The sequence below is a fragment of the Acanthaster planci genome, linkage group LG15 (assembly GCF_054643075.1).
Source record: "Acanthaster planci isolate LZ-2023a linkage group LG15, COTS_SCS, whole genome shotgun sequence".
In the NCBI taxonomy this organism is placed as follows: domain Eukaryota; kingdom Metazoa; phylum Echinodermata; class Asteroidea; order Valvatida; family Acanthasteridae; genus Acanthaster; species Acanthaster planci.
This window is the reverse complement of record NC_141791.1, coordinates 8,655,801-8,668,964: the sequence shown is the minus strand read 5'-3', so window position 1 is coordinate 8,668,964 and position 13,164 is coordinate 8,655,801. Positions and strand designations below refer to the sequence as shown.

At 43.1% G+C, this 13,164-nt stretch overlaps 1 protein-coding gene across 5 annotated transcripts in view; it reads left to right on the top strand.

Moving 5' to 3' along the window:
• LOC110977612 (EEF1A lysine methyltransferase 1-like) overlaps positions 1 to 12,859 on the top strand; it is an 85,948-nt gene extending 73,089 nt beyond the window's left edge. For all 5 annotated transcript variants that reach the window (XM_022231895.2, XM_022231894.2, XM_087146956.1 and 2 more), the window contains one exon: positions 12,052 to 12,859. In XM_022231895.2, coding sequence (XP_022087587.1) covers positions 12,052 to 12,200 — 149 coding nt within the window. In that variant the 3' untranslated portion in view covers positions 12,201 to 12,859. The remainder of the gene's footprint in view (positions 1 to 12,051) is intronic.
• Positions 12,860 to 13,164: the final 305 nt, after the last annotated feature.

Here is a 13,164-nt window from a genome sequence, read left to right as displayed (position 1 = left end):
AGCCAAGAAGGATGGGTTGTCTCTTGAGGATCTTTGGGGTCCATTAGTGGTCATTCCAGAGAAGCTTGCCCTTCACCAATGTCTGCTTCAAGAGCCCCATGCAATGCATCCGAGTATCGTGAAGATGAAGGCACTGGCATGTTCACTCGTGGTGGCCACCAATCGACAGAATGATCGAACATGAGGTGCAAAGCTGCCAAAAGATGCCGCCCCAGCTATACTGCATGCACAGGAGTTTCCTAACAAGCCCTGGTCCAAATTACATCTTGATTATGCCTCCACCGGTCAGGATGTCCTGATAGTAGTTGACGCCTACAGCAAGTGGATTGAAGTCTTCCGTGTGAGTAGTTCCACCACCACCACAACAGTGAGGGTGTTGCCAAAGCTATTTGCTGACCATGGAATACCAGAAACAGTGGTAACAGACAACAGAATGCAATTTTTGTCATTTGCCAAAGTGGAGTGGAACATCTGCAGACAGCCCCAAAACATTCATCGAGCAATGGATTAGCTGAGATAGCTGTTCAAACTGTAAAGGTCGGAATAGAGAATATCCGAGGTGGGTTTCCTGTTGTGCTACAGAGTGACCCCACAGTCTACAACTGGAAAAAGTCCAGTGAGTTGCTTTATCGACGACAAATTCGAACCAAGTTAGACCAGCTGAAGCCAAACATCAGCAGATGAGTAAAAATAAAACAAGCTTGAATGCAACAGTTGTGAGGTTCTTAATAGAGTGTTACAACAAGCTGATACTGTTCTGGGCAAGAACTTTGGTTCTAGACTAACCTGGTTGTATGGTGAAGTTGTCCAAGTGTTGGCTTCATTAATATAAGAAGTTTGCTTGTCTGACTGGCATATGGTCAGACACCATATTGACTAAACACAACAACGTCTTGCCAAGCCAATTCAGCAGGTTGCACAAACGCACTTGAGTGAGACAGTTGACAAACAAGGGGAGAATGCTCCGGAAGTATTGATACAGCCCAGCAACTTCCCGGAGGCAATACTATTGGATTGTCAAAGCCGCCAGTAACTACGGAAATACATGTTCACTGTAGTTGTTCCAAACAACTCAAAGCCCAAAGAGTTGTCTAGCCTAGGAAAGGTTCAACCTTACACTGAAGTGAATGAACCAGCCCATCCTACTAGAGTGTCAGAGCAACAGAGAAACCTTACAAATTTGCTGATTACATTATGACCAAACCATAATTCATACGTAGAATAATTGAGTAGTCTTTAATTCCTATATACATGTACATGTATAATCATAGGTGAGACGTGGAGCGACACTTATAGTCTAAAGGCGAGTGAATTAATGGAGACTTGTTTTGACTAGGAGTAACAGTCACAGTGACTCGTGTGCCGAAAAGAGTTTCTTGATAGAATTCAGGAGAGTAGATATTATAGTTCCTTAGTTTGACTTGTTACATAGTTTCTAAATAGCTATTGTTGAAAAATATCAATTGGTTTGCAGCTCCACTGGTTATATTGAATGGACTATTAGCGAGGAAACTGACTATTACATCACATAGTTCATTCAAATTGGGTTTTTTTTTTTGGTAATTCAAATTCTCTGGATGGAGTCGACCCCCATACAGATGCATGCGCTGTTGTTATTCCGGGGGTACTTCAGCTAAAGGGGGAATATGATGTACACTGTATTTATGTATGTAGGTATTCATTGTATTTATTAACCCTAACCCCTGAGGATGTATGTAAAATCGTATTGAAATTGGAGGATTTGGGACTGTTGGGGTTATATTCATACATTGTCACATGCGCATGCGTGGATAAGAGCTTTGAGAGTTTGTTTATTGAACAGAGATAGCAAGAGATCATGAATACAGATCACTTTGATGGAGTGGACTCCATTCCACCAGCGTGTACATTGTCTCAATTATAGGGACATAACATACACAGTTTTTCTTAAGTCCTTTTGCAATTTCAGATCTTTATGTAAGTTGCCTCAACCCAAGACCCGATAGTAAAGATGCACCTTTAAGCATGACGTCATGATATCATCAGCTGATATTTATAGAATTTCAAATATTAAAAGTTTCCCTGCGGGTTTGGAACACATTTTTCGACAGCCAGACTTTGGCATTTTATTGACCTAACAGACTATATACTATTAAGTACACACTCTTAGTCCACCAGCCAAGATTTGTCTCAAAACATAACGTCATGATGATGTCACGTGACATTAAGCACTTTGCGCCTCGGTGGCAGTTATCAATGTTGATGATGCTGGGGCAGGACAATTATCAATTTTTTCTGTTTTCAAAATTCTTTAAAAATTCTTATCATTTACTGGACTCTTACATGTACACCTACACAAAGGACTGTCCGGTGGCCACTCTAGTCTGACAGACAAAATCTATTGACAACCGAGTATTTCAGCTAGGCCTGCAAATTTCAGCCAGGCCTGTAGAGATCAGATTGTGCAGTTGAATATGACTTTCTTTTGTTCACGAACCTGGCACAACACAACACACGCAACACGTAAACTTAGCTTCCGTGACCTTCCACCGGCGGCTCCACCTCGCCAGTCGACAATCTTCTCAATTGTGTGACAGTCTTTTCTACCAAGCAGTCTGCTCTGGCCTGCACCTGGCTCTGTCTCCTGGGCTTGATGGCCGGCATCGTGGATCTCATTCCCATCTGCAGGCTGTACATGTGCCCACTACAACTTCATCTCTTAGCACTCTATAGGCCCAAATGGGACTCAATCAATCTCCAGGTCTCCATGTCAGACTTCATCCGCCCCCATCTTCAGTGGTGGTTAGTGGAGGAGCACCTCTCTCTCTCAGAGTTCCCTTCCTCAATTGGAACCTGGAAATAACTATGACATCGAATGCTTCTCATCTGAGCTGGGGAGCCTCCCTGCCGCCACCTCAAGCATCGGGAACATGGGACCTCCAGCTCTAAGGGAGTCACATCAATACGCTGAAACTTTAGGCTGTATCCAATGGAAATAAATATAACATCAAACGCTTCTCATCTGGGCTGGGGAGCCTCCCTGCCACCACCTCAAGCATTGGGAACATGGGACCTCCAGCTCCAAGGGAGTCTTATCAATATGCTGGAACTTTAGGCTGTATCCAATGCACTGAAAGCTTTCTGCCCAAGCATCATAGGCAAACGAGTCCTCATCCGCTCGGACAGCTTCACAGTGGTCGCATACATCTATTGCCAGGAAGGCACACTTTCTCCCTGCCTGTGCCTCCTAACGAGACAGATATTCCTTTGGGCCCAGGATTAAGACATTCACCTCCAGGCGACTTGCTCTCCTGGTGTCGACAACTCCATAGCAGGTGCTCTCTCTCTCTCGGGGAAAGGTACGTCCTACAGAGTGGACATTGGGCAGCAGTGTAGTCGAACAGATCTTCGCCAAAAGTAGAAAAACCAAACATCGATCTTTTCGTCTCAGCGGAGAATGCCCAACTGCCAGTGTTCTGCACCAGATATTACCACCCACAAGCCTGGCCAACAAACGCTCTTCAAATCAATCGGGAAGGGCTGTTGGCCTATGCATTCCTTCCAAAATCCCTAATACCGGCAGTTCTCTCCAAGATCGAAAGGGAATGCTGCTGTGTCCTTCTCATCGCCCCCTTCTGGCTACGCAAGCTATGGTTCCCTCGTCTGACAAGACTTCTAGTCCGGGTACCGGTGATCCTTCCCGACAGACTGGATCTGCTACATCAGCCAAAGTCAGGCGTGCTTCACCCTCATCCGACGTCACTACACCTGACCTGTTGTCCTTCAGATCAGCAGGACTTTCTGATGAAGCTGCCGAAATGGCCTCAAAGAGTCGACGTCAGTCTATACACGGCAGTTTTTACTTCAAATTACGACATTTTACTTTGTGGTGTTCAGAGCGAGGTTTTTCTCCGACCAAAGTTTCTGTGACCTCTATAGCTGACTTCTTCATGTACCTGTTCTAATCAGTTCTCCAGGTTTCAACTATCCGAAAGTACCGGTCAGCCATTGCAGCTACACACGATGGCTTCCCAGATAGTTCTACTGTGTCCGACAAAACTGCTCTTAAACATCTACTCCCGACCGGGGGATGTTTCTTGAGCGTCCCACAACTAAGAGACTAATTCCTTCATGGGACTTGTCAGCTGTCTTCCAATTGCTTGCTGGTCCTCCCTTTGAGCCTCTCAGCGACGCATCGTTGATTAACTTATTGGTGAAACTAGCATTCCTGCTGGCAGTTAATACCTCACGGTGCGGCAGCGAACTGAAGGCATTGTCCATCTGAGATGGCCACATCCGATGGGAACCCCGCGGTGTTCGTCTCATGCCAACGCCTGGGTTTCTTACCAAGAACCAGTCAGTTTCCTTCCATCCTCCTGACATTTTTGTACCAGACATTACCAAACACACTGGGACTCCCGATGACAAACCATGGTGCCCAGTGCGGACTGTTAAATGGTACTTATCCAAAACCAAAAACTCAGAGGTACAACTTCGCAGCTTTTCATCACCACAATAAAAGCTGACCGAGCTGCAACCACAGACACTATAGGCAGATGGACAGTTTCAGCCATCAAGTGTGCTAACCCAAATTGGCCGAACTCTGTGGACAATAAAACACTATGCCTCATCAGGGCTTATGATATTCGAGCAGTTTCCACATCATTGGCCTTCTTCAGGGGCATACCAATGGAAGAAATTTGCAAGGCAGCATGCTGGAAGACCCCATCTACCTTCACCACATGCTACCTCACCGATGTTCTACAAAAGGATTCCGCACATGGCCGAGCAGCAGTCCTAACATGGGCCACATCAATGCCGAAGGTTTCCTCGTCAAAGTGGCCCACCACTGAAACGACATAACAACTCCATTATTTGATGAGTCCACAATAAAGTTTGGACAATTTCATACCCCTCTGGCACTCTCATTATGTAGTGCGTATGTAGTGCATATTTAGCGACTGTTTGGGGTTGGTTGAAAGCAGAAGACTCCTCCCCCACAGAAATGTGGGTGAGGTCTGCTATTGAATACGTACCCCAAACAGTCGGCTCCCTCCCATCCTTCCCGGCTTTTGGCTTGGGCAGTTTTAATACTGGAAAAGAAGGACGAACATGGCAGCCATTCCACTATGCGTCATGCTACTAGAGGGCGCACTACGGTTGATCAGAAGATTTAGCGAATTGAATCAGACGCAAAGGGATTTGCATATTTAGCGATTGTTTGGGGTAGGTATTCAATAGCAGACCTCACCCACATTTCTGTGGGGAGGAATCTCCTAAACTACAAGCCCCCTCATGTTGAAAAAAAAACCATGTAACTAGGAAAGGAAGTTTTATAGACGAAAATTGACCTCGTGATGATGATGTCATCAGGTGAGAAGTCAATACAAGGTGCACTCTTCAAAGTGCTTTATTTCTTTAAGTGCATGCCTGATTGGATCAAATGAAACCTTGAACCCAAATGGTCATGATGAAATAGTTATTCCATCTGATTTGTGCAGTGATTTAGTTGTTCAAATTTATAAAAGAAAGTGAAAAAGCCCACTGTTCTGTCGGCAAATAGACCCATGACCTCTCTTCTGATGATGATAATGACCCAAATCCCCTTTATTTTGCACATGTTTCTTACACCACCGATTTATATCCCTCAGCAACTTTGGATCTTCATCAAACTTAAATCAATGGAGGACCCTTGTGTATAGATGCGTCTAGAACAATGATGTCATAATGACTCATAATGATGTCATCAAGAGATTTAATGTTGATTTTTAAATGGTTACTTCAGCCCATTGACTTTGTACACTTCAAGGCACAGTTATGTAGCAGTGTTTAATCATCTTTAAAGTTACACAAAGCACACAATATAAAGCAAAGATGGTTCTAAAATAATAACGTAGTGATGACATCATAAAGTGATTTATTAGTAAATTTTGAGTATTTAATTTTTATATTAAGTTCTTAAAAATCAACTGTGGCCTCCCGCAACATTCTGTTTGCGTCACGTGGCAGAGTACATGTATAATTTGTTCTTTAATTCATCTCATGTGGGTCAAATCGCGTGCCCCTCCTTCTAGTCGAAACCGGAAGTGGGCTTATTGTTTTAAAGTGGTAATAGGTATCAAGTTGATTTGAATGGTGTTAGTCTGTTTGGGTATACATGAAGTATTGTAATGCAAATGTCTGGGAACCTTTTAAACTCCAGAGGAATGGCAGTGGGGTTGACCGGTGATGCACGTAATAAGGTTTGGGGTATTTCCAGGAGTTTAGAAACCAGGGGTCGTCAAGTATGTCCAGCCGGAGACATGGAACAAAGGAGTATTGGTGTAACTGTCAGAGGATTTGGCAGCGTGTTTCAGTGAGTAAATTATGTTGTGGAAAGTGGCGGACTTAAACTAATAAGATTGCCATGATTGGAAAGGGGGGGGGGAGATTTGGACAATATCGGGAGTATTGATAAAACTAGCAAGTTGAAGAAAGGTTGAATTGGTTATTGTAGACCATCATTGTGCATTTTATGCTGAGATGGTGTTTTTAGGACTTTGAAAACAGGACCGAGGAGGGAATTAAATAATGTTACAATTGGGAAAATTAGTCAGTCTGAGCCGAGCTGCCGAGGATTTCAAATTGGGACGACTGCGGCAACTTTTGTTTAAGTATTTAGTTAAAGAAGCAAGGAGATGAATTTTTCTTGCAATCCTTTTTGTGAATTTTTCTTGCAATCACTTTTCGTGCATTTCTGTACTCTTTCTTCCATGTACAGTGTATGAAGACTGTTTGACAACTGGACGGTGCACTTTTTCAAGCATCAAAAATTGACAAAGCATTTCTAGACGAGTGAGCGCGCTTTTGCTTTGATGTAAATCCAGGAAGACATGGTTCAGGTTGCATGTTTTCATGTTCAAATTGTGAATCCCAATTTGCTTTCTGGGAACATTTCCCAGGATTTTAGCTGGATTATTTCCATATATTTACACAGCAATAAATTGCCGAAGAAAATAAAATCTGCCATAGCAGTGGCAAAAAAAATCTAGAAATTTTCTGTGCACAAATTAGTGCACCATTAAGATACAGTGCCTTGGATGACATCATAGTTGTGCTCATGAATATGCAAATAGCATTAGCATAAAGCCAAAAAGCATCAAAATATGGGTTGAATTTGTGAAACAAAAATTTAAAATGAGGTTAATTGAAATCCATAGATGCAATTTTAAGGGTTTTTCTTAAAATTTATAGAAATATTTCTATTTCCTGGTTCGATCCTTTAATGTATACATGCAGATAGCTGTGACCGAACAGATAGTTTCAGTCTGGATTGTGTGTGTAAGGACTGGGTACTGGCGTGACGAAAAATTCATATGAGTACATGGACCCGTACACTACCTTCATTTAAGCTGGTGACAGAGTAGCTCGGCAGGGCGAGGGGGTGCGTGATGGATTCTTATGCGTCCTCCTTGCCTATTGTAAATGTTTGCCTTAGTGTGCATTTGGGTACTAAAGCTAAAAAGCACTGCTGGCCTTCAAACTGGAATATGTCTTATCCCAGCTCGATCCAAGGGAGATCAGGTACCTTCGTTGGTTTGAGTGTCTAGGCAGGCTGCTGGTTCTGGTGTGAGTTGCAGGCTCTGCAATCTTGGACCAGTTCTTCTATTTGTTGCGTCATTCCAGGCCAGAACAAGGCTTCGCGTGCCTTTTGCTTGCACTTGACGATGCCCATGTGGGACTCATGGATCAAAGCGAGCATGTCACACCTCATGCTTGGTGGCATAACAATTCTCATGCCCTTGTAGATGATATCATCAGAAATTGCAAGCTCATCTCTTGTGTTCCAGTACTCGCGTACGGCACGTGGTGTTTCTTGTTTGGTATCTGGCCAGCCCTTCAAGATCACGGAATGCAGCTCATTCAGCTCATCTGCTGTTTTCCTCTGGAACTCACTGTAGCGTGTGGGTGTGACGGAGATGTAGTCTACCATATTGATGACAACTGGTTTGATGTCAGGCTCTGTATTGGGTAGGTTGGCTCGGCTGAGTAGGTCTCCTATTGGGATTTCTTTGCCTGGTTTGTATGTGACTGTCAGGTCGTGTGGCTGCAGTTTGAGAAGCATGGACTGCAACCTCATGGGAGCCGACAGTAGAGGTTTGGAGAAGATTGCCTGTAGCGGCCTGTGGTCACTTTCGACAGTTACAGACTTGCCGAACACATAGTGATGGAATTTTCGACAAGAATGGATGATCGCAAGCATTTCCTTCTCGATCTGGGCATACCTCATTTCTGTCGGTGTCATGGCTCTGGATGTGTAGGCGATTGGTTTGCCTTCTTGGAGTAGCACTCCACCAAGAGCATAGCTACTTGCGTCACACTGTATGGTTGTCTCTTTGCGGACATTATAGTATGCTAGAACTGGAACAGCACTACAAAGCTCTTTGAGTTTGGCAAAGCTTTGTTTCTGAGGCTTGTCCCAGTGGAATGTGACATCTTTCTTCATCATTTGGCGAAGTGGCTGATCAACTTCACTGAGATTTGGGATGAACTTTGCCAGGTACTGGATGCAGCCTAGGAATCTTCGGACGTCGTCCTTTGTCTTTGGCTCTGGCATCTCTTTCATCGCTTTGACTTTGTCAGGGTCTGGTTTCAATCCGCTGGCAGTGACAAGATGGCCAACGTACTTGACTTGTCTTTGTCTTATGTGGCATTTGTTGAAGTTGAGCTTTAGGTTCCACTCAGTGGCTCTGGTTATAACAGCCTTCATAACTTCATCATGGTGTTTGGGATTCTTGCCCGCTATCAGGATGTCATCCATTATGGCTCGTGCTCCTTCTATACCCTCGAGCATTTTGTCCATGACACGCTGGAAGATTTCAGGAGCGCTTTTTATGCCAAATGGAAGACGTAGCCATCTGAAGCGACCAATTGGTGTGTTAAACGTTGTGAGGAGGCTTGACTCGTAATCAAGCTCTATCTGCAAGAACCCAGACTTGGCGTCGATAACAGAAAAAATGTTGGCATCTGGCATGGACGAAAGAACTTCTTCGACTGATGGGATGGGGTAGTGTTCACAGCGAATTGCCTTGTTGAGATCCTTTGGATCAGAACAGATTCTCACCTTCCCATTCTTCACGACGACAACCATGGAGCTCATCCAATCTGTGGGTTCAGTGACTTTTGCAATATGTTTGTCACGCTCCATTTCATGCAGCTTGTCTACTATTTTTGGCATAAGAGCTTGTGGCTGGTGTGTGGGGCCATGCATTACTGGCTTTACTGATGGGTCGATTTTCAAGGAATACTTTCCTGGAAGAGTGCCAGTGGTTTTCTTGAGCTCAGGGTACTGCTCGAGCCCGTAGACTCTGTCTATGAGTCTAACTTTCTTGTTGGCATCTCCACTGAGAAGTAGTGGCTTTTGTTCTGCCTGTACGACATAGTAAGGCACATCAATGCACACGTTTTTGTGGCATGTGGGCAGTGTAGTGCACCCTTTCACTTTCAGCTTATTGCTGGAGTATGACTCAAACTTAAGATCACTTGGGCTCAACTCTTTAATGTCCCCAAGCGTTTCATAAATGTGTAGGGGCATGATGGATTGGGCTGCCCCTGTGTCAATCTGCACCTCAACATTTTTGTTGTTGATCCATACTTTCTCGAACCATTCATTAGAAGCGGATTCATCATCTAATGCGCTAATGAGATAAGTGTATTCTTCATCTGAAGAAAAATCATCACTTTCGGATGTTCTCTGAACGTTGGCACTTTCCATCCCATGTGCTGCGAGTTGTCTTCTGCAAACTGATGCAAAATGGTTTGGTTTCTTGCAGAAGTCGCAGGTTTGATTCTTAGCAGGGCATTTTCGATGATCTGCTTCATACCCGCATTTGTGGCACTTTTTCTCTTTGCCCCGTTTGGCATCAGATCTTGTTGATTTCTTTGGATTGATACTGCTTCTTTGACATTGTGGCTTTTGCTGGCTGTGTGTCTGAATATAGCTTGACTTTCGAGAGTGATGTGCTGACTTTACAGCGTTGACTTTACGATCTTCATCTTTGTTTATTTCTTTCAAGCTTTCTTGAGATGTTTCGTAGTTTTGGCCAATTTTGATGGCCATGGCAAGCATCAGCTTGTCTCCTTTCTCAAGGCATTTCTCTTGAACTGCATGATTGAATGCATGAAGAACTATGGCATCTCTTATCATGCGCTCTTCATCATCATAGCCGCAATCTTTGACTAGCACGCGCAGATCAGTGACAAAACTATCAAATTTCTCTCCTTCAAGCTGTTTACGCCTGTTGAAATTGATTGTGGCACGGATCTGATTCTTTCTGGGAGCCACGTATTTCTCAAATTTAGCATAAACTGCCTCTAGCTTGTTGCATTCATCAGGTGTTGCCCACTGAAAAGTTGTGTAAACTTCTCTTCCTTTATCTCCAATATAAGTCATGAGGTAATTGACTCTTTCAACCTCAGTCTTCTGAGCTAATGGGCCTTTGAATGTGAATGTGCAATGCTGTTTGAATCGCTTCCATTCCTTGGGAAGATCGGGCGCCGACCAATTCATAGAGGGTTTTTCTGTTGACTTTGACATGTCGTTTATCGGCCTCCGTAGTTTTACTTACGGGCGGCGAGACGGGAAGGGGCCCACTTTGCAAGGCAATTTATGACAGCGTAACAGCAAATCTCTCTATGGTATGAATGGTTAGGAGATTCTCTGGTTTAGTCGTTTTTGTGTTGGAACAGCCTTACAAAGATTCGTTGCACTGTAACGATGTGTGGTATTTTATCAAGACACTGATTCTGTCTTCTGGCAACCAAGCAATGCACGTGGATTTGACCGTGCTGTCGACGCGTCAAATTTGACTCTCTAAGTATAACTTCAATTTGAGCTACTTACTCATGCGGTGACGTTCAGGACGTTACCCTACTCTGTTACATATGTGTACATGTACACATATGAAGCAAGATGTGGGACGGAGAGCACCATCCCACCTTTGTGTTGGTCATTGCTTGACTGGAAATTCGGGAATTCTTTTACAGACATCTAGGGGATGTGTTAGGTAACAATAGTCTAGAGTGTGTATAGGGATTGAACATGTCGGGGGGTACCCCTTTGTCCCATATCTTGCCGGGTATACATGTACATTGTATGTTCTGATCACTGTTTCTGCTGCAATCGCCCTTGTTGTTTATATAAAATGCTCATGCGGTTGTCTTTTCTCGACTGTTCTTCAGTCTTAAATTCAACCAATCAAACCTTGGTGATTTATGAATCCCAGGTTCTACAGTAAACCATTATATTACATATCCTAGATTTCTCCCCCCCCCCGAAAAAAGTCAACAAAGGATATCACAATCAGTTATTTTCCTTTTCCTGTTCAAGTTTTTCAATTTGTCCTAGTGTTTTAATCTATCTAGCAATAAAATCCAGTGAAATCTATGGCTATGGTACAACAAAACAATTGTTGCCTGCTGTGACAGGGTCCATGGTGTTTTGTACACCCTCAGGGCAAATGGCATCTTCGGCTTTTCCTCGAGCACCACTTATCCCCTCAGGTATACAAAATTCCATGAACCCCTACAGGCAACAATTGTTAAATGTGGGTCACAAATTTTTCCACAAGTGGAAACCATTTACTCTGCGTGAAATGTGAGTGTAAACTGAATTCTTTTCAAAAACTGTACTCCAGTTCACAATGTCAACTTACAAATTCCATTTATTGTAAGTGTGTGGATGCTTGAAAATACTGGTAGCATGATTAACATACATGTTCATGTAGAGCAAAAGGAGTGAAATGTTCAGAAAGTACAAAAGGGTGTTCTTTTGTATGTTGTGTCCATTTTTTTTGTCTGTTACAGTATTCCACAGGCACATAGGAAGATGATTCTACCAGGGGGCCAGAAAAATACAATCTCTCTACACTTTTCCATTTTTCCAATGTGTTCCAAAACATTTAGGGGGCCCAACTCTCCACCATACGTTCAGGAGGGCCACTGCCTCCCCCCGACCTGGCTCCTATGTTCCTGAGTATTTCAGAAATATTTTGAATTTGCTATTAATGCCATATTTTGGTTATGTTGTTGCAGGTGCTGTAATGGAGGATTTGGCACGAGAGCTCCTTGGTGTTTCAGTGTGTTTATTCATTCCAAGTCATTCAAGAAGTCTAGCTAATGCATTCCGCTGCTTTGCCAACTTTAAGACGCATCTCCTTAATCAAACAGTAGCTGATGCATAGCAAGATTCTCTACTTTATGGATTTTTTCTGGTTTCTACACACTCGTTTTTAAACATGATTTTGCTTAAAACAAAACTTGCTGAAGGTTTGTGTGTTGGAAAAGAGTGTCTGTGGTCAAAGTTAAAGGTAACTACAGACAACAAAACAAGAAGTAAGTCATGTTGCTTACCTTTTGCCTTCATTTTTTTGTTAATTTGGAATTGAGGATTGCCAGTTAAAAATGGTGATGTGTTTCATCAAATGTTTAAGTTTACAGTCAGTGTTACACAAAATAACATTTTTTTGGGGACAACAGTTGTGTGTTTTTTGTGTGTGATGAATAGAGAATTATTAAGTTGAAGTATGATGCTATTGGTTTTATCCGAGGGTCAGAAGCCTTTTGATGGGTTCAAGTGGCCTTCTGTAAACATGCATATTTGATAGGCATTCACCCAAACTGTAACATTTTATATCTATGTTAATCTTGATTTTATGTGCAAAACGTGTCTATTGTTAACAACATATGCATGTAAGCATCTAGACAGGCACTTTTTCATTCACTGCACAGGCAAGTAATGTGGATTTCAATACCTTTAACGCTCAGCTGTCCCATGTCACAGATTTAAATAGACATGTAGTAGGCATTGCTTTGTGGTTATTAAAATCATGCATGTACATTATCATTGGTGTCAGTCTCAGCAGGAACATTTTCTTTTTGCACTGTTGATAATGTCCTTCACCATACATCTTACGCAGTAAAGGATATTATATGCGGTGAATGGCTTGTTTTCTTTCTCATGTCTCGATGCGGCAGCAATGACAACGTCAAAGAACTTTCTGCAAAAATACGCGCGTGTTGCTTGTGAGTTGAGTGTGTCAGATGAACCCTTGGACTGGCCAGTAGTAGGGAAGTGCCAGGTCCAGCGAAAATCGACATCGTCGTATACCTACCTGACGGTTTTCAAAATTCCCAAAACTCGAAATT